The following is a 24,910-nucleotide window of genomic DNA, read 5'->3' as shown; positions in this document are numbered from 1 at the left end:
TAACCAGTAACATCGTTTTCATCTTAGTCTGTAACAGCGGAGAAATTCCTATATTCAGGAACTCCGGTTATATTAGACACATCTAACATTTATGCTTTTTCTTCACCATTAAGTGTACCTCACATGTGAGGGGGGAGTCATATATATATATATATAATTTAATTACCTGTAATTTATTCTCAGAATTCATTGTTTTGTTTTCACAGATATATGTGAATCTTTTGGTAACACGTTTTGCAATGTACCATGCAAAGTGTCACCTGGCGCACGCGACATGTTTTTCTGCGAATGCCCCAAGAACACGACGTACTTCGACGCTGCAGAAAGAGGTTGCCTGCGTAAGTTGTTTCTAATCTTCTTGCACCTATTCATCTGCGAACCTTGGTTAAATCAATACAGTATGTGTTGTCATTCACAGACACCTTAGCCTTCCATGTGTATTTTGCGCAGACTAAAATGCGTGCTCCCTCAAAAGTGCATCTCAGAATTCTAATTCTGTTTTAGGCTGTCCAGGTTATTAGCAGTTAAAAAAGGTAAAGTGCCCCAGACAGGCTGGCCGACGCTTCTATATGTGGACCAAGCTTTGTGAAAGGGGGCCTTGTCGTCCTTGGCATGCTGATTTTAACGGGTTATTAGAGTGACGTCACGTAGTCTGGTCCTCGGTGGCAGCTACAACAGTGACCAATATAGCGTTGTAGGCACGAGAGCGACATCACGTCACGTGTGGTTTGACATAACGATATTTTAACACTCTTTTTTTATGCTGAGGCAGTTTTATATTAACTTTGAATCCCCGTATCTTTCTCTGTCTCGCTCCAGCCAAGACATCTTGCAAGACCACAGAGTGTGTTGTCGGCCATTGTACACAAATAGATCCCAGAACCGTCACCTGCTCCTGCGACCACGTCTCGAATCTTACCAAAAAATGCGAAGGTAAGACACGGCCAACATATCACGTCGCTACAGATACATGCTTAAAACCTATTCATGTAGCGGAATCCTCTTCTGACGGTATGCTTTAGCTTTAGACGAATGACAAATTGGCCCTACCATTACTGTATCTCGTTTACTGGCGCCAAAATGCAATATAGTTCACCTCTCAAAGCAAAACCCTCGAAGCAGTTTTCGTCTTGCTTGAAAAAGTGTTTCCTCTGTAAGCAGTGCACCCTGTAATATTACTAGCAAACGTGCAAATAAAAAGTACATTTGTGGTACCAAATTTTTATATACATATGTATTAGTGTAGCAGAAAGGGTGCCAAGGGAACGAAAGAAAGTCAGGTGGTGTGATGACGTTAGGAAATTGGTAAGCTTAAGACGGAGCCAGGTCTGGCTAGAAAGGGGTAATTGCAGACCAATGGGAGACTTCGTTCTGCAGTGGATGTAAACTAGTATGGTAATGATGAGGCTCCTGATTATGACGACGAAAAAGCTATCGCGCTAATCATGATGGCAAACATAATATCAGCGAAAACAGAGGGCTTTGTGAGAGCGAGCTTCGTGGAAGTGCCTATTTAGTTCGAAATAACGAAGCTATTCAACAAAATTATTCTTCGTGAAATCGGGACCAGGTAAATCGCGATAACGAATGAAAGAATAGCGACGGCTCTCAAACGGCTGTTTCGGTCTGTGTGACCTCGAGAGCAAAATTTTAATTTCTCACGCGGTGTATAAATTCAATTCTACATTTTCGTTGTGCCCATAACGTGTGCGTTGCCCTTTTTTCAGTGGAACCGAGCTTTCGCGCCGATTGTGAAAGGAAAGGAGGTCGTGCCAAAGTGCCCGAAAATTGGGGACAGGGACCCATATGCGACTGCGGCGACTGGTCGGCTATGGACGAAATAAGGGGGAAATGCGTTCGTGAGTAGATGAACTCTTGCGTATAGATTTTTTTTGTCGCTGTGCTGAAATTCTAATTAAAGGTTTACTCTAGCAATATTAGGAACGAAACAATCTGGAAATTCACCTAACTACGGCAGATGGTACGCCCATACCCAAGGTTGAAAAGATCAGACTATTGGGCTTTATCATTGAAAGTAGCGGCTACAACAGAGAGACCACACGCAAATTAGACAATATAACATATCAAATCATGCGGCTACTTACACGAATAACCAACAAGCATATTGGAATGAAAGAAGGCACTCTGCTTAGGCTAGTCGAAGCGCTCGTAATAAGCAGAATAGGATAGATGGCATCGAACCTACGATGGTACTCGTCAGAAAAATACAAATTAGACTGCTTAATCAGAAAAATTTACAAGCAACCAATCGGACTTTCCATCATCACCAGCAAGGATAGGCTATTGCAGCTAGGTCTCCACAATACACTGGATGAGCCAATCGAGGCACAACGCATAGCACAATACGAACGCCTCTCCAAAACTAAAACAGGTAGGCAAATATTGGATCACCTAGATATAGGGCATCATACCCAACATTACGTCAAACTAGATATGCCCAGACACATCAGAGACATGACAACCGTCCCTCCAATACCCAAGAATATGCATCCCACCCACCATCAGGGTAGGCGGGAAAGCGGAGCATGAGATATACAGAATTCGGTAACGGCAAGGACACCACATTTGTAGACGCAGCTAAATACTGACAGAAGCGCGCCTACACAGCAGTGCTGATAAATTATGAGTGAAAATGCATGAAGAGCGCTACAGTCAACACGCTACACGTAGAAACCACAGAAGAAATAGCTGTCGCGTTAGCCATAGCACAAATACACGCTGACATAATCATCAGTGATTCCCAGACGGCGATACGAAACTTCGCCAGCAGTCGAATCTTCCCAGAGGCACTACGACTCCTAAAATTAGCTAATAAATGTTTCGATCTTTTCTGGACACCCACTCACACTCACCAGACGGTAGCAATGAGGTGGCGCACCGCATAGCTCGAGAGCTTACGGACCGAGCCTCGGTTAGCCCCGCCTCACCAACTACCGATGAGTGGGAGTGGGAAGATCGAATGACCATTCTTCACGAAATTACACAACACCATAAATTGCAGAGGCGCACATTCCCGCCACCGCACCGAAAATTAAGCAAAAAGCAGTCTGTCGTATGGCGGCAGTTACAAACCAGATCCTATCCGAGTCCAGCTTTCATGCACCTAATACACCCAGCTTTATACACGACTGGCAAGTGCAGACACTCCGACTCTAGAGCCATCCTAGAGCATATCCTATGAAAATATGTGCGGGTATAATACACAGTAACGGTGATGCAGCCTCTAACAGCGACAGCGTTTCCGCGCTCTGGGAGTCTGCGTTGCTCAGCTCGGATCTGCATCACCAACTCGAACAAAACGATCACAACGAACAAAAGCCCAACTCTCGTCTCCAGCACTCAAGCAGCTTTCACTGCTCTAGCTGTACGAGACGTACAACGATAATCATCATCTGTATACTGACGCTTCAACCACGGTGAATGGGTCTGCAGGATCGGTGATCTTTCCTGCAAAACCTTCCACCATAAAGATTCGACTCTCTCACCAGACTACATCGACTGCCGCGGAGCTTGCTGCTATTCGTTGTGCACTTCGTGTAATTTCTGAAGAACTACCCAAGAAATGGAGCGTGTTCACTGACTCCAAGGCTGCACTTCATTGTTTGGTTTCTGCCTTACGCCGAGGACCCCACGAACAACTAGTTCTAGAAATCAGACTGCTGGTTCACCACCTCGTCGAGCAAGGACACGACATCACGTTGCAGTGGATTCCAAGCCACTGTGGCATAATGGGCAATGAACTTGCCGACGCAGCAGCACGATCTGCACATGAGGAGGGCTTGCAAGACTCCATTCCATTCTCAAGAACAGACGCTGCAACGAAAATTCGTGTGCTTGCAAATGAATCCATCAAAACTTTATGGAACACACCAAGCTTGCAGCATACACGTCTACACCGACTGGACCCATCCCTTCGACTTCGACCCCCATCTGGACTCTCTCGACTAGAAACAGCAGTACTTTGCCGACTGTGGCTTGGTGTCGCCTACACAAGATCCTTCGCCTTCCGAGTCGGTATGGACGACAGCGCGGCTTGCAGACACTGCAGCGGCGAGGAGACCATCGAACACGTGCTCTGCCACTGTCCTCAATACAGCGCGCACCGGCTGTCACTAGCGACCACGTTGGCACGCCTTGACGACAGGACACTTTCGGAACAGTCAGTTTTGGAATGCCGACGTGAACTGTCGTCGCAGCAAAAGTCGGTCAAGGCTTTGTTGACTTTTCTACGTGACAGTGGCCTATTAGAAAGACTATAAGGACCCCATTTCATCCCTTTTCATATTTTTTTCTCACGCTTTTATTTTTGTCACGCTCTTCTTTCCGTCTTTACTTCCCCTTTCCCTTCCCCTAGTGCAGGGTAGCAAACCGGAGGTTTTAAGTCTGGTTAACCTCCCTGCCTTTCTCTCATTTGCATCTCTCTCTCTCTCTCTCTCTCTGGGCTGTCCAGCGAGCCGAGGCAGCCGCCAAGGGCCAACAACCCTTGGCCGAAACCTAGGCGAAGTCCAGGCCCACCCCACCAAATCGCAGGGCACTCAATAAAGTTATTTTTTATGAATGAACGAAAAACGCCCGACATAACCCCTCTGGGTGTTGATCATTTGGTAATTGATGTATGTGCAAGAAACGATTGCGCTGGCTGCTATGCTAGCAGACAACTCCTATGGCTATGAAGTCGGAGCTAGCTAAAGACGCCGAACTTTTGCACCTTTGGCATTGTGCCAAGCATTACCGAAGGTTGTAGCGCCACTTTTGGTCCCTTTTGCAATTCGTAACTCTTTTGGTGTTACCGGCAGTACGGTTACAAACTGGTGGCTTTGTCTGCCTTGTAATCCATTCGTTAGTGAATTTTGTCGTAAGTCTCTCAAGTGAGCCGAGCGCTGCTTCAGCAGCCGCCAAGCATTAGACGCAGATTCAGAACAACATTCATTTGGGCTAGATGGTGCGTACTTGAACTAGGAAAGAACAATGCCAACTAAGACGATCACGAGCGGCAGAACGACACAGGACAAGCGCCAATATCATCTATCTTTATTCACTGAAAATTCAGCAGATATAAGGAAAATCACAGACATACGCACAAGGACTGCAATGCATCATCTGCCTAACCGTTCAAGATATGACATTTCACTTTTAAAGATGGTCACGGAAGTATCACTAACACGGTTTTTTCCCCTCTCTTCTTTATATGGAATGCCTCCAAAACCTCACGTGCCTTCATAGACCTTTGTCCGTAAAGTTGCGAGACTGATTTATTTTCTTCTATAGAAATGATTTCCAAAAAAAAGATGTTGGTGCGTATGTGTAGCGCTACTTTTCGGGCTAACCTGAGCAATTTATGTTAATTGCTGTAGCAGTCGCTAGATGGCGCTCCATGTAAAAAAAAAATACGTTGCCATTAGCCGTCTGCGCATGCTACTGTGAGTAAATGTCGAAAGATGGACGTCCACCTCTCATCATCATCATCATCATCAGCCTGGTTACGCCCACTGCAGGGCAAAGGCCTCTCCCATACTTCTCCAACTACCCCGGTCATGTACTAATTGTGGCCATGTTGTCCCTGCAAACGTCTTAATGTCATCCGCCCACCTAACTTTCTGCCGCCCCCTGCTACGCATCCCTTCCCTTGGAATCCAGTCCGTAACCCTTAGTGACCATCGGTTATCTTTCCTCCTCATTACATGTCCGGCCCATGCCCATTTCTTTTTCTTGATTTCAACTAAGATGTCGTTTACCCGCGTTTGTTGCCTCACCCAATCTGCTCTTTTCTTATCCCTTAATGTCACACCCATCATTCTTCTTTCCATAGCTCGTTGCGTCGTCCTCAATTTCAGCAGAACCCTTTTCGTAAGTCTCCAGGTTTCTGCCCCATATGTGAGTACTGGTAACACACAGCTGTTATACACTTTCCTTTTGAGGGATAGTGGCATCCTGCTGTTCATGATTTGAGAATGCCTGCCAAACGCACCCCAGCCCATTCTTATTCTTCTGGTTATTTCAGTCTCATGATCCGGATCCGTGGTCACTACCTGCCCTAAGTAGATGTAGTCCCTTACCCCTTCCAGTGCTTCGCTACCTATCGTAAACTGCTGTTCTCTTCCGAGCCTGTTAAACATTACTTTAGTTTTCTGCAGATTAATTTTCAGACCCACCCTTCTGCTTTGCCTCTCCAGGTCAGTGAGCATGCATTGCAATTGGTCTCCTGAGTTACTAAGCAAGGCAATATCATCAGCGAATCGCAAGTTGCTAAGGTATTCTCCATCGACTTTTATCCCCAATTCTTCCCACTCCAGGCCTCTGAATACCTCCTGTAAACATGCTGTGAATAGCATTGGAGATATCGTATCTCCCTGTCTGACGCCTTTCTTTATAGGGATTTTGTTGCTTTCTTTGTGGAGGACTACGGTGGCTGTGGAGCCGCTATAGATATCTTCCAGTATCTTTACATATGGCTCATCTACACCCTGATTCCGTAATGCCTCCATGACTGCTGAGGTTTCGACTGAATCAAACGCTTTCTCGTAATCAATGAAAGCTATATATAACGGTTGGTTATATTCTGCACATTTCTCTATCACTTGATTGATAGTGTGAATATGGTCTATTGTTGAGTAGCCTTTACGGAATCCTGCCTGGTCCTTTGGTTGACAGAAGTCTAAGGTGTTCCTGATTCTATTTGCGATTACCTTAGTAAATACTTTGTAGGCAACGGACAGTAAGCTGATCGGTCTATAATTTTTCAAGTCTTTGGCGTCGCCTTTCTTATGGATTAGGATTATGTTAGCGTTCTTCCAAGATTCCGGTACGCTCGAGGTTATGAGGCATTGCGTATACAGGGTGGCCAGTTTCTCTAGAACAATCTGACCACCATCCTTCAACAAATCTGCTGTTACCTGATCCTCCCCAGCTGCCTTCCCCCTTTGCATAGCTCCTAAGGCTTTCTTTACTTCTTCTGGCGTTACCTGTGGGATTTCGAATTCCTCTAGGCTATTCTCTCTTCCACTATCGTCGTGGGTGCCACTGGTACTATATAAATCTCTATAGAACTCCTCAGCCACTTGAACTATCTCATCCATATTAGTAACGATATTGCCGGCTTTGTCTCTTAACGCACACATCTGATTCTTGCCTATTCCTAGTTTCTTCTTCACTGTTTTTAGGCTTCCTCCGTTCCTGAGAGCCTGTTCAATTCTATCCATATTATAGTTCCTGATGTCCGCTGTCTTACGCTTGTTGATTAACTTAGAAAGTTCTGCCAGTTCTATTCTAGCTGTAGGGTTAGAGGCTTTCATACATTGGCGTTTCTTGATCAGATCTTTCGTCTCCTGCGATAGCTTACTGGTTTCCTGTCTAACGGAGTTACCACCGACTTCTATTGCGCACTCCTTAATGGTTCCCATGAGATAGTCGTTCATTGCTTCAACACTAAGGTCCTCTTCCTGAGTTAAAGCCGAATACCTGAATACCTAACAGCGTGTAAACATAAAATTCTGTGTGAAGCTTGCCAAGACAGCCACACAGTCGTATGAGCTCCTTCGTGACGCTTACGGCAGCTAGACGTTATCGCAGCCGCGAGTTTTCGAGTGGCACAGGAGGTTCGTTTTGGGGAGAAAGTCGGTGGAAGACGACACAAGGCAGGAGCGCCCTGCAACCTCACGGAACGAAAACAACGTGGCTTGTATCAGGGAGATCGTACAGCAAGACCGCACCATTACAGTCCGCATGCTATCAGATGCTCTCGACATTAGTAAGACATCATGCCACCAAATTTTGCGTGAGAACTTGGGGAAACGAAAGCTGAATGCCGGACTTGTGCCGCACTCTCTCACACAGGAACAGAAGGACACGCGGGCATCAGTGAGCGCTGATTTGCTCTCCGAGGCAGAGAAGGATGCTGCATTCGTCGACAGCATCATTGCTGAAGACGAAACATGGTGTTTTCAATACGATCCTCAAACAAAGAGGCAGAGCGCCGAATGGCGGTCCGCAATCTCTCCGGCGTCGAGAAAGGTGGGGCGACAAACGACCAAAACAAAGACGATGCTGATAGTTTTTTTTTTTCGATGCCAAAGGTGGCATACACCACGAGTTCGTGCCACAAGGGCAGACGGTGAATAAGGAGTTTTACATCTGCGTGCTCCAACACACGTGTCATGCACTGCGACGCCGTTATTACCCTTACTTATGGGCATCTGGACAATGGAGCATTCTCCACGACAACGCGAGGCCGCACACTGCTCTCAGCGTAACAAAATTTCTCGCCAGACACAGCATTACTGCACTTCCCCATCCGCCATACTCGCCTGACCTCTCCCCATGCGATTTTTTTCCACTTTCCTCGTGTGAAGAGAGCAATAAAAGGTCGCTGGATGGGGAGCGTGGAGGCCATTCAAGACGCCAAGACAAAGGAGCTGACAGCTCTGCCAATAAAAAGCGTTTTCCAACTGTTTCCAAGACCTCAAGAAGCGTTGGAAGCTGTGTACGGACTTCAAGGGAGGATATTTCGAAGGGGTGCTGCACAAATGATTTCCATGTTAAACGCATTTTTTTTATGAACTCAGTCTCGGAGCCTTACGGACAAAGGTTTATCTCTGCTTCTGCCAAGAATCTTTATCTCTCGGAACCGTGGTTCACACTCCTTGCAGTACAGGCTTTGTTTTCGCGGCGAATGTTCTGCCGGCATTTTTGCCGTGGCGAATGTTCTGAATAAAGGTAGATGAAGCTGGCGCTTCCGCTCGTGATCGTCTTAGTTAAAGCTGTTTCAAAGTTCGATTAGACGCAGATGCGATTGTTTTCTTTGACATGTGCACACCACGCGAGGATTTCACGTGTGCCAGAACTCAAAGGAGTACAGTAAACATAATATAATATGGCACTAAAATGCGAATACTACATCTGTTCCTAAATTATGCTCTTATATATAGTCAATTAAACACAATCATTTTTTTTATCTCTCTTGTTCGAAGGCCCAAACGAAGTCCGGAGATTATTTCCAGTGGCGGTGCCACATGTGCGCTTCGGTTCCATCGCTTATACATCATAACCACAAACAGTTGTGCGAGAGCATAATTGGTCATATGTTGCTTGTGAGCATCCAGTGGTATGCTGTGCAAAGAAAAAAAACATAATAGGCGCCGGTCATTGCTCGCTTTTTCTTTTTTCGTAATACGAGTACATGTAACGATTATAGTAATCGAGTGCAATTCATGTGCTTATTGCAGCCACTACTTGCTTGTACCCCGGAATCAGCTGCTTGCATCTCTGCAATAAAGACTTACTCGGCAAAGACTCCCGTTGCTGCCAAGGCTGGGACCAAAAAGACTGCTCAAGTAAGTGGCTTTCTTCTTTAACTTAGGGGGCTATTAAAGGGAAAAAAATTAAACGCCATGCCACAGCAATACACTGAAGAAGAAACCAATTCATTCATTCATTCATTCATTCATTCATTCATACTTTCTGTAGCCACTTAGCAGCGTGATCGTAGGAGCGGGTACATTATAGCCCTGATAAGCAAGGGCACAGAAACAATGCCACAGAGGATTGATATGCAGAAAACAAGATGGGTCAAAGTACACATAAAGAAAAACATTCTAGGATACTCAATAATTCTTGTACGGGTAATGAACGGATGCGTCCAGGTATTTGATACCACAGTTCTATGGTCAACGAAAAACGTTTGATGTTAAAAGCCAGTCCAACAATCAGACAGATATGCCCATGAATATTTATGGTTGGTGATAGTTTAGCAAGTCTTAAGTAGATGTTCGGCACGGCTGATATTCTAGTTGAAAACACGATAACACATGTATTAATAAAACTGAATTACTGGAATTTGAAGCGGTTAAATAGAAAAGGAATTAAATGTGCTTTGTGTGTACGCCGTGTTCCGATGCCGAACACAGCACTTTCTCACGGTGGGTTGTGCATTTTTTTATTAGGTACACGCTTGAATCTTGCTCGAAATCAGCAAATTCCGTTCTCTTCGTTCGATGCTTGCATGACAAAAATAATAGAATATATAGAAACACCAATAAAACTTTGTATACTGCTTATGGCAGGGTCGAAACGTAACATTTTGGCCACGCATTTGTTTAAGCCTACACAAATCCCACATATTTACGAGTTTGGCCTCCCATGTTGAATCAACAAATCATTTCATGCAAAATAAATGGGGAGTCTTCGAAACAGTGGGATCGCTTTCACTACATTATCCGGTGTTCTTACGCATCGCTCCACCTTATACATCAGACCAGTTCACAGAAAAACATTCGTATACGAATGTTCTGGTATACGAATACGAACATTCGTATACGAATGTTCTTACGCGAATTGGTCGTGTAAATGCAGATCGGGAGCAGCATACAATTATACGGGCTCTCGCATGATGTGATTACGGAGTTGTTTGTCTGTTGGCGGCGGAAATCTTAAGCCTAGCGAGGAGACCATGAAACTGTTAGCTACCACAGCAGTGCAACTCTGGTGTTGTGCTGCTGAGCACAAGGTCGCGGGATCAAATCCCTGCCGAGGCGGCCGCGTTTCGATAATCGCGAAATGCAAAAATACCTGTGTCTCGTACAGTAGACGCACGTTAAAGATCCCCAGGTGGTCAAAATTAATCCGGAGTTCCCCACTACGGCATGCCTCATAATCAAATTGTTGTTTTGGCACGTAAAACCCCACAATTAAATTCACAGCAATCCAACCTTCCATTTTCTTTCTTTCTCTTTTCAGAGCTGCCACTAGAAGGCACGTACTGTTCTCCTGGTAGCATTTGGGACGAGGATGAAGGATGCATTGGTACGACTAAATTTATTTTGTCTAATTTTGCATTCCAACTTTGATCATTTTTCAAACGAATGACACCGAAAACACGGAGGTGTGTAATTAAAGTACTTTGAAGTACTTCATCAAATGCGTATGTTGTGATTAGTTGTGTTTTTTTAGACGAATTGGGGCAGCTTTGAATGTACTTCTTTTGTTGTTCACTAAAAATAAAGATACAGTTCCTTTGTTCCGAACACGCAGATTTCTGGTAACGTTCAGTGGCACAAGCAACATTAGGCGGCCAGTGTTGAGCCATCGGCTTCAATGTAAACACAGTCCATGCCCAGGATACCTTCATAATTGTTCTCTTGACCTTATGGCACAAGAAGGCCTCTAATTTATATATCTTAGGAATCATCACCTTAGGCGGAACACAACTCGGTGTCCTCGCTGATAGTAGAAAGGTCTTGTGATTTCCTTGAGGTAATTTCTGAGGAAGCTTGTGAGCCCTGCGCAGTATCGAAGGGCCGCGAATTCATCACTGCAACACGGGGAACGCCAGTCTACAGTCTTGTAGTGAAAAAAAGAACGAGAAAAACTGAAGACACACTCAGAAATGTACTATTGGCAAGGCTTCCCTGCTCAAACGCTTAGTCCAAAATAAGTCATTTTTTTTTTTTTTACTGTGTGCAACGCACTGGCAAAGAGAAGTGCTCTGTTTTTGTTTTCTTTTTCGAAAAACATGGCTCCCAGTGAAATTAGGTTTAATAATTCATACCAGAAGAAGCATTCTCGCCATTTGTACATTGTCAACGAGAGCACGATGGGCATTCTGAGGAATATGACGCCACCATGGCAGCATCAAAGTCCGGTGTATAATACCTAAGAAAAGTGTCACTATAACCAGCGTTAGCTATGATATTGACATATATAGGTATACAGAACGCGAACCTCCCGATATTTATAAAGCTTTCTTCCTAAAGTGTCAACATGACGCACATGGGCCGCCTCAGGAACGTGCCCGGCGTCAACTGTGACTTCATTCCATGTCAAAGTCGGCCCCTTTCGACATACGATTCGTTCATTTATTCCAAAACCATTTTCTTGCAACATGTGCCTACAAATTCGACCCATGAAGGCTGTGTACAGAAGCTCAGTGGCGTGTGTTTGGTGGGTGTAGAACCATGCCAGAAGACGCCTGCCGTGCAACATTCTTCAAGTTCACGGACCGCCACAGTTCTCATGACGGCACTTCCATAGACCGCCCTGAAATCAAAAGTGAGTTTGCTATGGTCTAAGAAATTGCCACGAAATGTTCGAAGCACAGAGAAGTCACTGAAATTGTGCGGTGCCGCGGACTTCTCCGCCGACGGTCTTCCAGGAAGACTACGGTTGCTGTGAAGGAGACCTCTACGTACACAGTTTTTTCTACCCTTCCAGTGCGTCGCGCATCTGAAGTTCAGGGCACGTCAGAGACATAATTCAGAAACCTGACTGCTCCGAGAATCATGAAAAAGATCATCAAGGAGTCGAAATGCATGGGCTTCCCCTACCCTGATTACACCCCAACTGCCTATGAGCACCCAGTGGCAGACAGACAAGTCATGTTCGTACTGCATAACGGTCATTATTGCACGTTTCTTGTGTGCGTTCAAACAACCAGCAAACTATCCTTGGTCTGAAGCACAGTGTGTACTCGGTACATTGAATGCAGTGATGACATCCATTATGAAGATGAATGCTTTACAAAAGCTGCCATCGTTTAGTGCACAGAGTTCGAAAGCAGCTTTGTCGGTTTTGAGCACAGGTGACGATCCGCTTTCTTTAAACAACTGTCAGCGTGTTCTTGATTTAGCGTCTCTGTTGTTCGAAGCACGAGGTCTCGGGTTTGATTTTTTGCCGCGGCAGCCGTATTTCGATAGAAATGAAAATCAACCACTCCTGGGTAATCAGATTGCAGCGCACGTTCTCCCGCTACGACGTCTGTCTTAGCGTACAGTGTAGGTTTTGGACGTTGAACTGCATAAATATATCGAATAAGTTAATCGCGCCTGAGTTGTTCCCACCCTGATTATGAAGGTTTTATTTAGTTTTCCTTTATCTTTTATCTAACGTTTATCTATATTTTCTTTTCCCCAGTATAGGGTAGCAAACCGAATGTTGCCATCTGGTTAACCTCCTCGCTGCGTCACCTTCATTCCTCCCTTTAGTTGTTAACATTTGGTTTTCTAGATTTGCCAAAGCAATGAACTGTATTGTATTGTATTGTAAGTAAAAAATAAATAAAAACACAAAGGATCACTGTTAGCAAAGCGAGTACGTCATTTGAAGTGGTGCGATCAGAGCAATTATGTTGTCCTCAATTTTTCCCTCCCTGGGTGCACATACCAAACCGGACATATTCGTCTGTTTTAAGAAGGGCCCTGGTAATAACTTGAACGCATTTTTTGCTGTTTCGTTGGTTTTATTTGCGGGCACAAGAAAGAACATCACAAACTCTGGAAAAGAGCTCGTGGGATCAAATCCCGGACACGGCAGCCACATTTCGATGGGGGCAACAAGGAAGAACACCCGTGTAGTCAGATTTAAGTGCATGGTTAAGAACCCCATGTGGTTAAAATTCATCCGGAGTCCCCCACCACGGCGTGACTCATAATCGGATCGTGTTTTTGGCAAGTACAAGCCTATATTCCGAAAAAGCTCTCGAAAACAGTGCTTGTGGGAAGGAATCCAATTATTTATTTTTTTTTACTATAGAAAATGCACTAGGACGCAAAATGCTGACGACTTCATAATCGCATCTTGTACTAAATTCATATTACTACCACGACTCGTTTTCTCCCAATCAGATGCGTGTACGGCGCACGAAGCAAGACTCCTCTGTCCACACGGGTGCAGGGAAACCGAAGATCCTCTGAAACCTTACGAGTGCAACTGCAAAGAGGGAAGCGCTTTATCCGACGATGGAGTCACGTGCACAGGTATAAGGCGACTAGATGCTGCCGACTTGAGTCGTCTTGCCAAAGTGTGGCCATCGATGTACCACAAAAATTATTATGGCTCTGCCTTCGGTCGAACCCTGCCTCGCTCGAATTATCAAAGAATGTCGCGGTTCCCTAATAAGCTTATTTTGTATACTTTCAATATAGTTCCACAGACTAAGGGTGCTGGAAGACTTATGACTGAACCGCGAAAATAGTCAAGAACTGTACTGTCGCCCTTTGCTTAAGAGGGATGCAAATACATGGTCGGCGACATGCTCTGCTTTTCATTGTCTATCAAAAACATAAGTATATGATTTGAAGTTGGTTCTCAAATCTCTTTGAGCAGTCAACGCACGGAGACCATGAGGTACATTCCAGTAGTGCCTTGTCACAATATGGCGCTGTTATTTGGGGCTTGATGTTAAATTGTCCGGTCCGCATAAGTAGATGCTGTAGTAAGTCTCCAGTGCTTGGCCGCTTTTCAGCTGTAAATTCATCGTTTCTCTACACAAGACAGTTTTAAGGTAAGTTCCAAAGAAACGCTACTCTCGAAGTATTTAACGTAGTTCTTGCCAACGCTGTTACACGTGTCCCTTCCTGCACTCTTTTGGATCTACACATTCGCATTCCCTCAAGGAGCCCTCCGAAAAAGTTTGCAAGTCTGAAGGCATCCGCACTCGTCGTCTTATATCTTGGAATCAAGTACCACTACCGCTTATTTTTTCCTCTCTTGAGACAGCCTTTGATTCTAAAATCTTTTTCTCCGTTGCCAGCACATGCTTTCGCACCTCTACGTAGATTCAGCAGCTCCAATACGCGTGCCTCTTGAATTCGGACTTTTTTACGTGTTTGTTCTTTTATCCTTACGTGTCCTCTAGGGGCATTATCGTAAGAACTTTTCTTTTTCAGAAATATCCAAAGTGCGATCTTGCAGCGACGTTGAAAAGCAGTCATGCCGATCAGACCAGTCCTGCTCCGTGAAAGGCGGAGATGTCGTTTGCAAATGCGCGGAAAATGAACAGCTCGTCGACGGAGTCTGCTCAAGTGAGTGTTCAGTTCGGATGTTGTACCGAAACAGCAATCAAATATCAGTGAACATTCGTTTTGGAATACTGCTCCATATGGGCCTAGTCGAAAGCAGAGTGAACAGCAAGAAGTTTTCGCAATCGCAAAAATGAAACTGCTAACGATATTAGGGTTTGTGCAGCTTTGGCTTTCAAGGCTTGGATGCAAAGAATCTCGGCTTTACGGACAGGCCATAAGAAATGAAGAAAGCATTGTGTGGAACTCCCACAGCCTTTAATGTGTGTCAGCATCGAGAAACAAGGGCATGGAAGCTTCTGACATGAGCCTATAGAATACCAAGGGGTCACAAGAATTAAGATTGAAACAGTGGAATTATATGACATGTATGTTACATTTACAACTGCGCCATGTACAAGAGCGCATGTCAGCTTGTGCGTAAAACACTACCTCTTCGTTTGACAAGGAGTCACCAGTTCCACATTTGAGCGCCAAATTTTCTTTTTTATCATGTCGATACAAAGATTATGCGGATCTCACGATCTCATGCAATCGGTCTGAGCGGAGCTTTTGTTGGTGTTTGCGAGGAACGCTGTTTGCCGTTGGATACAAGCTGCGAGTAGGGCACACGACTAAGTCGTACGCGCTTTCACCGGTAAGCGCCTCGCTCGAGGAAAATGTATGGCACTCCAACACCGCAGAAAATGCTGACTCAAAGCAGCCTTAGTACCGAACACACTACTCTGCCAGCCGAACTTCCCCTGTACGTAATGTTCTTTAAAGTACTTCGAAACGCAACGGTCCGGTTCTGCTGCTGTCTGATCACGGCGAATTGGCGCTGCTCTTCATCGCGTTAAATGAGACACGCCACTGTCCCACAGAGGGAAGACTAGTGGGTAGAAGGCCTTGTGGGTAGTTCGCGTAGTAGTGTCGTAGTGGGTAGGGGGCGGGAGGGGGGGGGGAGGGAGCTTGTGTCGAGCGTCCGGCAGCAACCTGCGCTATGCTGACTTTTCAAAAAGGAAATAATCAGCCAAAAGCCAACGTTTCCACAGGGAGAGATGTCTTCAAGTCAGTACGAGGAAAATGTGCCACCTGTATATAGTGTCGCTTGCTCGTACCGTTTTCACAGAACCACGGGGCATGTGAGGACTGGCAAGTATAAGCCTGCCAGATATACGAGATGTAAGCTCCTAATTTTTGTCGAGGCGTGCCTTTCCCTAAAGCAGTGGGACAAAGATCCCCACTTGAGTGCGGCATTACATGGCTCACTGTTTACTCACACAGACAAGTGCATCGCTAAACTGTTTTCACAGAACCACGGGGCATGTGAGGACTGGCAAGTATAAGCCTGCCAGATATACGAGATGTAAGCTCCTAATTTTTGTCGAGGCGTGCCTTTCCCTAAAGCAGTGGGACAAAGATCCCCACTTGAGTGCGGCATTACATGGCTCACTGTTTACTCACCCAGACAAGTGCATCGCTAATGACTGTCACGAGAGATTCATGGATTGCTCAGTGGCCCACGGTAAACAAGGCTGCTCCTGCCCATGGAAACACCGGATGACTGATGTATACGGAGAGTCGTGCACACTACGTGAGTACGCTAACTCGCAACCACCATGCCACTAGCCCGTTTGGCGAAAGAGAATATGCGTGGGAGCACGCACGAGCATGTGTCTGTATGCCTGTCGGTTTGCGTGCGTGCATGTGTACGTGTATGCATGTGTGTGTGTGTGCGTGTGTGTCGCGAGCATTGGTGTAGGAGTTTGCGCGTGCGTGCATGTGCGTGGCTGTTTCCTTTTTGCATCACATGATGTGCGTCAAAAAGCAGTTGGGAAATATAGTAAAGTATTCTTCAACGTACAAAGCTTTGCAGTAACGAGAGCAGAGATACATTCTGTAATGACGCAATATAGAGGCACAAAAAAGACGGAAGACGTGCACTTTTCATGGCCACCGTTGACCCTGGAGTAGTGTATGTTAGGGTTAGATGCCGTGGGAAGAAAAATGCCTACATGTAGGCTCACCCTCTTTACAAAAATGGTCGGCTCCGCCCTACTTCTTCAAGCGGGGATCGAAATGTCCGACGTATAGCGGAATTTTGTAATGGCCTTCTCATGTTGTACGATGCAATCGAAAAGGAAGGCGTACAATCAGTGCATTTTATCAGTGCTGACATATGGGGCCGAAACATGGAGACTGACAAAGAAGCTTGAGAACAAGTTCAGGACCGCGCAAAGAGCGATGGGACGAAGATTGCTAGGCATAACGTTAAGAGACAGAAAGAGAGCGGTTTAGATCAGAGAGCAAACGTGTGTAGACGATATTCTAATTGACATCAAGAGTAAAAAATGGAGCTGGGCAGGTCATGTGATGTGGCGGTGAAATAACCGTTGGACCATTAGGCTTACAGAATGGTTATCAAGAGATGGAGAACGCAATCGAGGACGACAAAAAACAAGTTGGAGCAATGAAATTAGTAAATTCGCGGGCGCTAGTTGGAATCGGCTGGCGCAGGACAAGGGTAATTGGAGGTCGCAGGGAGCGGCCTTCGTCCTGCAGTGGACATAAAGACAGGATGATGATGATGATGATGACGACGACGACGACGACGATGACAACGACGATGATGATGATGATAATGATTCACGGTGCTTGTCAATCTACAAAGAATGCGTGTCATGTGCGAGCATAAAATTTGCCTATTGTTGATCTTCATGCGCTAGAGGGTAACACGAGGCTTTTATTTTGTTAATACAAGAATTATGCTCTAAATGATTCAAATAAGCATGTTTCTGTCTCCGGCCAATCGAGTCCACGCAATAAATTTAGCCCAACTGCCATTTCAGCATGATCCTGCCATTAAAAAAGTTTCTACAGAGCGGCAGTGTGTATTGCGTTGTGATTTTGAGGGCGCAATAACCGCCTATATATAACGCTGATTACAATATTGCATTTCCGATTCGATGCGGATATAGTTATATGCAGTTGTGCAAAGTTCTACTACGCTTATTATGTTAGTAATGATAATTGATTGGTATCTCTAGAAGCTACTTCGAACTTTCATAGACTTCTAGTGCGTCAGGCAATTATTATACATACAGACATCATTGTTGCGATCTTCTAGTTTACCTAAACTCGCAGATCTGGTAATTAACACGCATTTCTTTACATTGAACTTCATTTATCTTTTTATACACATTAAACTGCGTGTAAACGCTCTTTAGTGGGAGGGATCAATGCTTTGTTTTCTTTGTTTATATATCACGCAGTTAAGTGATTCTGGTCTTATTTTGCGTTTCAGGTCAGTATTATTACATCGTCTCCTTCAAGCTCAACGCCACCTTTGAATCTGAGAACTGCAGCGTGTACGCTCCTCGTGTAAAAGCTGCGGTCAGTACCACGGTCAATATATATTTCTCTCGCATGGTTATTCGTGAATTTAAAGCGAACACTTCTTGATTCCACGTATCACGTCACAGTAACGTTCAGTGCAAGACACTTTATTTTTATTGGAGCAGCCGTACGACAACTGTGGCCAGTCTTCCTTATTATACGTGAGACGTGGCAAGTTTCACCTCAAGAAGGGTCAGCTATACCAAAACATTACTCGGGAAAGCAAAAAAAAAACCTACAGTGCACTCTCAAAGGTAAGTCTAGAACGAAATAATAAAACGAATAGGAAGCCCGCACATCACGGAAAAAAATACAGGAGAAAAAGGTTATAAAACTAAAACAAAATAAATATACTCTTGGCTTTTACGGGACAAAACCATGATATCATTATGAGGCACACCGAAGTAGGGAATTCCGGATTAATTTGGACCACCTGGGGTTCTTTAACGTGCACCCAGAGCACTGTACGTAGGTTTTTTTTTTATTTTGCCTTTATTGAAACAAGAACAACACAAGCGTGAACGCATTATGCGAACATGTAGCATATATGATCCATAAACTCCTGGCATTCAATGATTTACCAAGTAACAGTCCACGTGAAAATTTTGCAGAAAATTAATGAATGATCCCTTGCTTGTTGGCGCACGAGCAACGTCCACGCACTTTATGCACAAATAAGGGACGCCTATAATAAAGGTTTCGGACGACTGAGAAAAATCTCTCGTTGTTGGTCGCGCTGTGGGCTCAACAGAGCTATTCGTTGAGCTACAGTGCGGAAGGGGCACTGCTACACACGGGCTACAGTGGGGGCAGTAAGTGCTTGAAAATAAGCCGTCTTTATTACTTCCATGAAAGCGACAGCGGAGCGACACGTACCCGGAGGTGAGCTATCAAGAAAATAAAGAAGGGAACAACTGTTTTTTCTTTGATAGAAAGTACTGTATGCGCTTTATTTACGGCTGCAATTGTGCACTGATTTGGCGATAAATGCACTCTTAGCTCGTAATTGCGGTCGTTAAAGTAATATTAGCTACCTTTTGGATTCATTTCCGTTTATGTAACTCAATGTGTTGAGTATTGCATTGTTAGTTTCCCGTAAGGCAGCTCTAAAATGCTACGCTAGTAAAAAAAAAAAATTAGACAGGCCTCTAAGCGCTACATCTCCGCTTAGCATTGTAAAGCTCCAATTCCACGTTTCAGTGAAAAATTGCCGTATGACGGTAGGTAGCCTGGAATTAGCAGTTCACTGCAATAGCCAGGCTTCCTATACTCCATGATCGTTTGAACGTTAAACCCAAAGAGCAAAATGCGTGACATCTCTTTTTGCCACAGCGAACATTCCTTTAGCGTTTCATGGGGAGCCCTCGCGTTTCCACACCCCGTAATATTCCCCCTTACACTTACGAATGGGCAAGGGCGTTATTGGAGCTCTCGCTCTTGAACAAACGAATACGGTAAATTGTATTCGAAATTTACGAATGCTACGTTTGTAAAGATTAGTCTAGCGACGGTAATGCCGATACAACCCCGTAATTAATCATCTGTCCACGTGTGATCACCTCGCCGCTGCATTCTTCGGCTCTCCGTGGATTGCCATGAACAATGATGATACGAAAGGCACAGGCCTGCGCGGCAAACGCAGCAAAGTCAGAGCGTAACCTGGAAGAGCAGCTCCATAGGAACTCCATTTTCGGCAATACGCACTAGAGTGTCCTCGCGTCGTTTTCACTAACTGTCCGCCCACCGTCGACGGCGAGCTGCGGCTTGTGCTGCCCTCTGCACAGCGATCTGCTGAGCGTGACGTTACCTGGTTGCAGCCACGCGCCTAGCTTTACGATTCGCTTCTTCAGCAGCGGTTCGTACCTTGCGAGGAGGCGCCATAACATGTACCGAAGAGTAAGCACGAGTTTCGAGACTACGCGACGCCCATGTCATAGCCTTTGACTCGTGTCACGATGCGATGCAACTGCTACGTGTTGTGACACCTGGTGGCACACAACGCAACTGCATTGCAAAGTTTGCGCATATAGACGCTACGGGGCGCACATCTCACATCACGTGACAAGTGGCCTGATACGATGCTGCTGCTGATGATGATCCATTGGCATCCCCTTTGAAACGGGGCGGTAACAAATCGTCACCTAGCCTGCTGATTTAATCAGGTATGCTATACATCCTTTCATTCTAGCATTTCTGTACGCTTCTCCTTAATCTTCATTTATTTCCTCAAAACTTATATGCCTACATTGTGCTGCCAACCTATGCAAGTAAGTACTACATGGTGCGCCACCTCGTACAATAAAATACAACTACAATGCAGAGCGTGCACGTATTGAGCTACGCGGCGCGCATCTCCCATCGCGTGATTCCTTGTACGCTCGGACGCGAGCATAGGGCGTTTCCACAGCACCTAGCAAACAGTGGAATGGGTCAGTGGTAGAGTAGCTGGCTCCCGCGCAGAGTGCTGCGATTGGCGCAGACGCCATCCCAGCGGGAACAGATTTTTTTTTCTTGGCTTCTTTTCTTCCTCATTTCTGACGAGAGCTGCGACGGACACCGCCGGTGGCGGTGGTGGTGACGGACAACATCGTAAACCGAAACAGCTATTGGAAGAAGCCCGTAACAGCTTACGCTGCAAGAAAGCTCAAATGTGCCCGCAGGGGAAGCTGTCAGATGCAGTCCTTTGACACGTGATACGTAGTAGTGGTACCTTCTTGAAGACTGAACCATGCGGCGCCTCAATTCAAGTTCGAAACTTTGCGGTGTTTTCTCTTTTTTTTTTTTTCAGATGAGGACTGCTCTGGGTTATCAGGTACACGCGGTGGTGGTCGCCAATTGCACGTGAGTGCGCATGCCGTGTGGATCTATATTGGAGGGTTGCCAATAGTAACTGTACGCCACGTTTGAGGCAGCCTTGTAAACAAAGCGTTGTGATTCGTAACTTTACCTACGGAATACCATCAACGAGAAAAGGCGCTTGCATTCAATGAAGAGGAAATACTGGTAACGATTCTGACGACTGCTATGTGATAATGGCGCTGTTATAAATGCCTTATCTCCGGCCAATACCTACATTCTATCGGTTGTAGGAAGGTAAATTACATGCAAGTGAGCTGCTAAGTTTCACGAACAAATCTGTTCTATCTTTCATCTGACTATCGCGATCGTCTTGATTTTCGAACGCTGCCTAGCCAGTCAGAAAACAATGCTTAAATCCAAAGTCATTGAGAAGGCACGTTGTTTTTCGAGAGCGAGAAGCTCGGACGGAATGCAAGGAGTGGGGACTCGTCGGGCCCTTGACAAATGCTGCGCCAGTTAAGTCACATAATTTAAGCACGCCAGCTTGGTTCCTGTGTGGTGTCAGCGCAGCCGCGGTGGTTTGCCTGAATATTATCACTGAAGAAGGCAAATTAACGACATATTTAGGGCTCTACGGTCGATCTAGGGTCTAGTATCTAAAGCAAAGAAAGTGTTTTGGCCCATACTACCCACCTCTTTCGCAATACATTCCCTTGTTGTTACACTGTAACCTGCAGTACTTTCCTCCTCTGCAGCGACAACATCAAGGCAAGACTCATACTCAACGATCCACTGCCTAAGCCTCTGCGGAAGAAGCTTCAAGCGTGCGAGTACCCGATCGGAGATGTTTGCATGCTCTATCCGAGACTTCCAATATTAAAAGGCTCAGCAACAGGTAAGCTTAAACAAGTTTATGACGCACAGTTACTTCTGCCGTATAAGCTATCCTTTAACAGGTGTAATTAGCCTCGGAAACTTATAGGGCGTTCGGCGAGTTCCTCTCACCCTCCGACTCAGTTTGCTACGACGCGGACACCTCTCGACACTGGAGCCAGCAAAGCCATGCCAGAGCCGAATGCGGCGCTGTTAGAGCAACCGCAGAAGCCACGAGATAAGAATTCTGTTGGATTCTGTAAATGCTCGTAGCTGAGAGCGGCTCCAAGCTGGGGTGTGGCGCTCTGAATGAAATATAGGCGAATGTGTTCAGAGTAGTCGATTTCGCCCTGCCGAACGCGAATTACACCGAGACAGTGCACTAGAGAGCTTAAGGTGGCTAGTCGAATGTATCGTTAGACTACATTTAACGATCCAACATATAAGAAACCAACGCTACCTTGCAGAAATTGTGGAGATTGGGTCGAACCTGCGGCAGAAAACTAGGTTACTTGGAACTTAGACCACTCATCAGTCCTTTTTTTATTTTCTATTAAGATATTTCTTTATCTTATTTTTTTACCTTTAAGGCGTTGGAAGAAATTGGTGTAAGAAACAAATGTATATTAAACGGATTTGGCGCCTACTATAACTGCAGTTATGCATCGTTTGGTTGTGAAGGCTAGTCCTTAATTTCGAAATATTCCTTCTTCTTTCTTTTCCTTTTTTTTTTGGCGCGGACACAACCGTTCGCAGAAATCGAGGAAGAGAACCTGTGTGAAAGTTTGCTGAAACACCAAGAGAGCGCCTACAACGGTACCAATGAGTGCGTCAAAGCTGGGGACTACTTTTGGTTCAAGTGCAAGCAGGGCTACCGGGAGGTGAAAACGAAAACAGTGGGTCGCCTGCGGCGCTCCGTTTGTGAAGGTATGTGGCGCTGCCTTCCGTTCAATTGCGCAAACACTACCTCATGTATGTGTTAAAGCCCTTTTACCTCAACAATAACTGTATGAAGGTAGAAAAAGTTGTTGATTACAACGTTTGCTTTACGCGTAAAGAAGACAACCGAATCTCTTATTGAAGAGCGCAGACAAGCGCAGAGTAAATCTACCTTGTTCTGGCCACGAGGCATGAAAATTATGGAAGGCTTAGATTTTCTAGCTATTCTGTCAAGTCTTGTTGCTGTGACAGACCATGCTCACTTGAACAAGTAAATATGTAAGCGTGTAATTCATTTGTTCGTGCATCGTCAGTTATTTTGCCTATTTCTTGATAGTTCTGGTTAATAAGTAATGGTAGAAAGAAGTTATAACTGATTAGCAAGTTAGGGGTAGCGGGGTTTTGAATGCTTTAGCGCTGCGGCGTCTACGTCGACCAGAGCTTGCCAAGCCGAAAAGCTACTCTAAAGCCGTAAATACCCACAAACTACAAAAACTCACGTAACTATCAGCATAGAAATAAGCAAACTATACCCGTATACACAAACCAAAACAGTGTAACGAATTTGTACCATTCGCGAAGGAGTAAGGTTCGCTCGAGAAATGTTAGGAAAGGCGCACGATGTGTGATGTCTGATTTCTCGAGGTCCACTTGGGAATATGATGTCTTATGCGATACCTGCGGTATGGAACGAACTCGGCAATTGCCATTCTTTACTGCCATTGTTTACCGTGGTTCACATTAACAGCTCAGCTCAGCTCAATAAAAAAAATTACCGTCTGCTTCCAAAGTTTTTCTGCGTGCGCGCCTGTAGTCTGAAGAGGTAAGGCGCCCGCTGGGTTGTGTGTGAGCGCTGACGCGAGGATTCAAATGATAGTATCAAACATTTTTGGAGGTGCTGTTTGAAATGTTAGTAGGAACACGATGGTTATACGCAGCGAAAAAAAATTGTGTTAGAATGTTCCTCGTGCAGTGACCTAAAGTTGCGCCTGATAAGAGCTGTGACGCGCGTTATTTAGGGCATCATAGGTAGCGTAATTCTATATCTACAACTTCTGGAGCGCTGAAAGGCGTCCCAGTGCTGAAGACATTCATTAAGGACGCCGTGGCTGACGTACACAACACAGCCAGAAGTGAATGCCATAGCCTATGAAGTGATCATAAAGTTTTTTTTCTAACATTTCTTTCTTTTCCTCAGTTGATCCAGAGGCTCCGACACCCGCACCGGGTAAGAGACGTTTACGCTTCGCCGGGAATTCTTACTGTTATCCAGTCTCTCTCATTTACTTTCGTCATGAACTACTGGTCTTCTCCCTGTGATTGTGTTAGTTCCATACAGATAGTATGGTTTCTTTTCTGCTGCCTAAACCTTTATGCCGCATCCTCTAATACTCTGTCGCTCGCTCCTGCCTAAGGCCATGGCAGTCAAACTGCCAAGATCTCCTCGAATAAATAAATAAATAAATAAATAAATAAATAAATAAATATGTTTTATTAAGGCACAGGAAAGATCACGTGAGAAAATGGCACTAGCGCTTTTGCACTGCGAAAATGGTGGCGCTGGCTGACTTTTATTTGCTTGTTGAGGGCAACTTTGCGGCCACAGTTGTGAAGCCGGCTTCATGGTTTATGCAAGAGAGGTAGAAAAACTGTGCAGAAACCAAGGACGAGGATTGTCAATGTCACCTATAAGCGAACACTTTTTTTTAGAGAGCTATTCGCTTTTAATTAATGAAGGAACGATTTGCTTGAAGGCGTCTATTTGTTGTAGTAAAATAACATTTAGGTAGCGTTTGTTGTTTAATTACGTAGCTAGATAATAGAAAGATTAACTTGAACACCCATAAGAAAACCAGATCCCTTTCCCGCTGCAACCACAGGTGCAGAGGGTGGTGAGAGAAGAGGGAGCTACTACTTCCCGAGCACTCCACCACGGCATGCAAAACATACAGACGCCTCAAAGCTATTGCGCAACAGCACATGCAAGCCAGGCATGGCAATCTGTAACACGTACAACTCTGGACGACTTTAGGAAGACATGTGTTCGAGAGGGCCGTATGTTACCTTCGTGTTGTCACCTTATTGCCTACGTTCACAAACTCCGAACTAGC

At 45.2% G+C, this 24,910-nt stretch overlaps 2 protein-coding genes across 2 annotated transcripts in view; both read left to right on the top strand.

The window, feature by feature from the left end:
- Window positions 1-212: 212 nt before the first annotated feature.
- Window positions 213-9,458, top strand: LOC142582546 (glycoprotein antigen BM86-like). Its single transcript, XM_075692390.1, has 4 exons — window positions 213-338; window positions 820-933; window positions 1,728-1,859; window positions 9,243-9,458. The coding sequence occupies exons 1-4, from the start codon at window positions 275-277 to the stop codon at window positions 9,374-9,376; spliced, it is 444 nt and encodes a 147-aa protein (XP_075548505.1). The 5' UTR covers window positions 213-274; the 3' UTR covers window positions 9,377-9,458.
- Window positions 9,459-11,969: 2,511 nt separating this feature from the next.
- LOC142583522 (glycoprotein antigen BM86-like) overlaps window positions 11,970-24,910 on the top strand; it is a 44,212-nt gene continuing 31,271 nt past the window's right edge. Inside the window, exons 1-7 of the mRNA XM_075694011.1 lie at window positions 11,970-12,063; window positions 14,679-14,813; window positions 18,097-18,185; window positions 20,977-21,029; window positions 21,743-21,882; window positions 22,617-22,787; window positions 23,998-24,027. Coding sequence (XP_075550126.1) covers window positions 11,970-12,063; window positions 14,679-14,813; window positions 18,097-18,185; window positions 20,977-21,029; window positions 21,743-21,882; window positions 22,617-22,787; window positions 23,998-24,027 — 712 coding nt within the window. The remainder of the gene's footprint in view (window positions 12,064-14,678; window positions 14,814-18,096; window positions 18,186-20,976; window positions 21,030-21,742; window positions 21,883-22,616; window positions 22,788-23,997; window positions 24,028-24,910) is intronic.

This window comes from Dermacentor variabilis, chromosome 5 (genome assembly GCF_050947875.1).
Source record: "Dermacentor variabilis isolate Ectoservices chromosome 5, ASM5094787v1, whole genome shotgun sequence".
Lineage (NCBI taxonomy): Eukaryota > Metazoa > Arthropoda > Arachnida > Ixodida > Ixodidae > Dermacentor > Dermacentor variabilis.
The sequence above is the reverse complement of the archived record's forward strand: the minus strand, read 5'-3'. Positions and strand labels throughout refer to the sequence as shown.

What these genes read in the sequence shown, in the direction of transcription:
- LOC142582546 (XM_075692390.1), top strand. Translation starts at nt 275, where the DNA reads ATGTTTTTCTGCGAATGCCCCAAGAACACGACGTACTTCGACGCTGCA. An exon ending in TGCAGAAAGAGGTTGCCTGC is followed by an intron (nt 339 to 819) that starts GTAAGTTGTTTC and finishes GTCTCGCTCCAG; the next exon opens with CCAAGACATCTTGCAAGACC. An exon ending in AATAAGGGGGAAATGCGTTC is followed by an intron (nt 1,860 to 9,242) that starts GTGAGTAGATGA and finishes TGCTTATTGCAG; the next exon opens with CCACTACTTGCTTGTACCCC.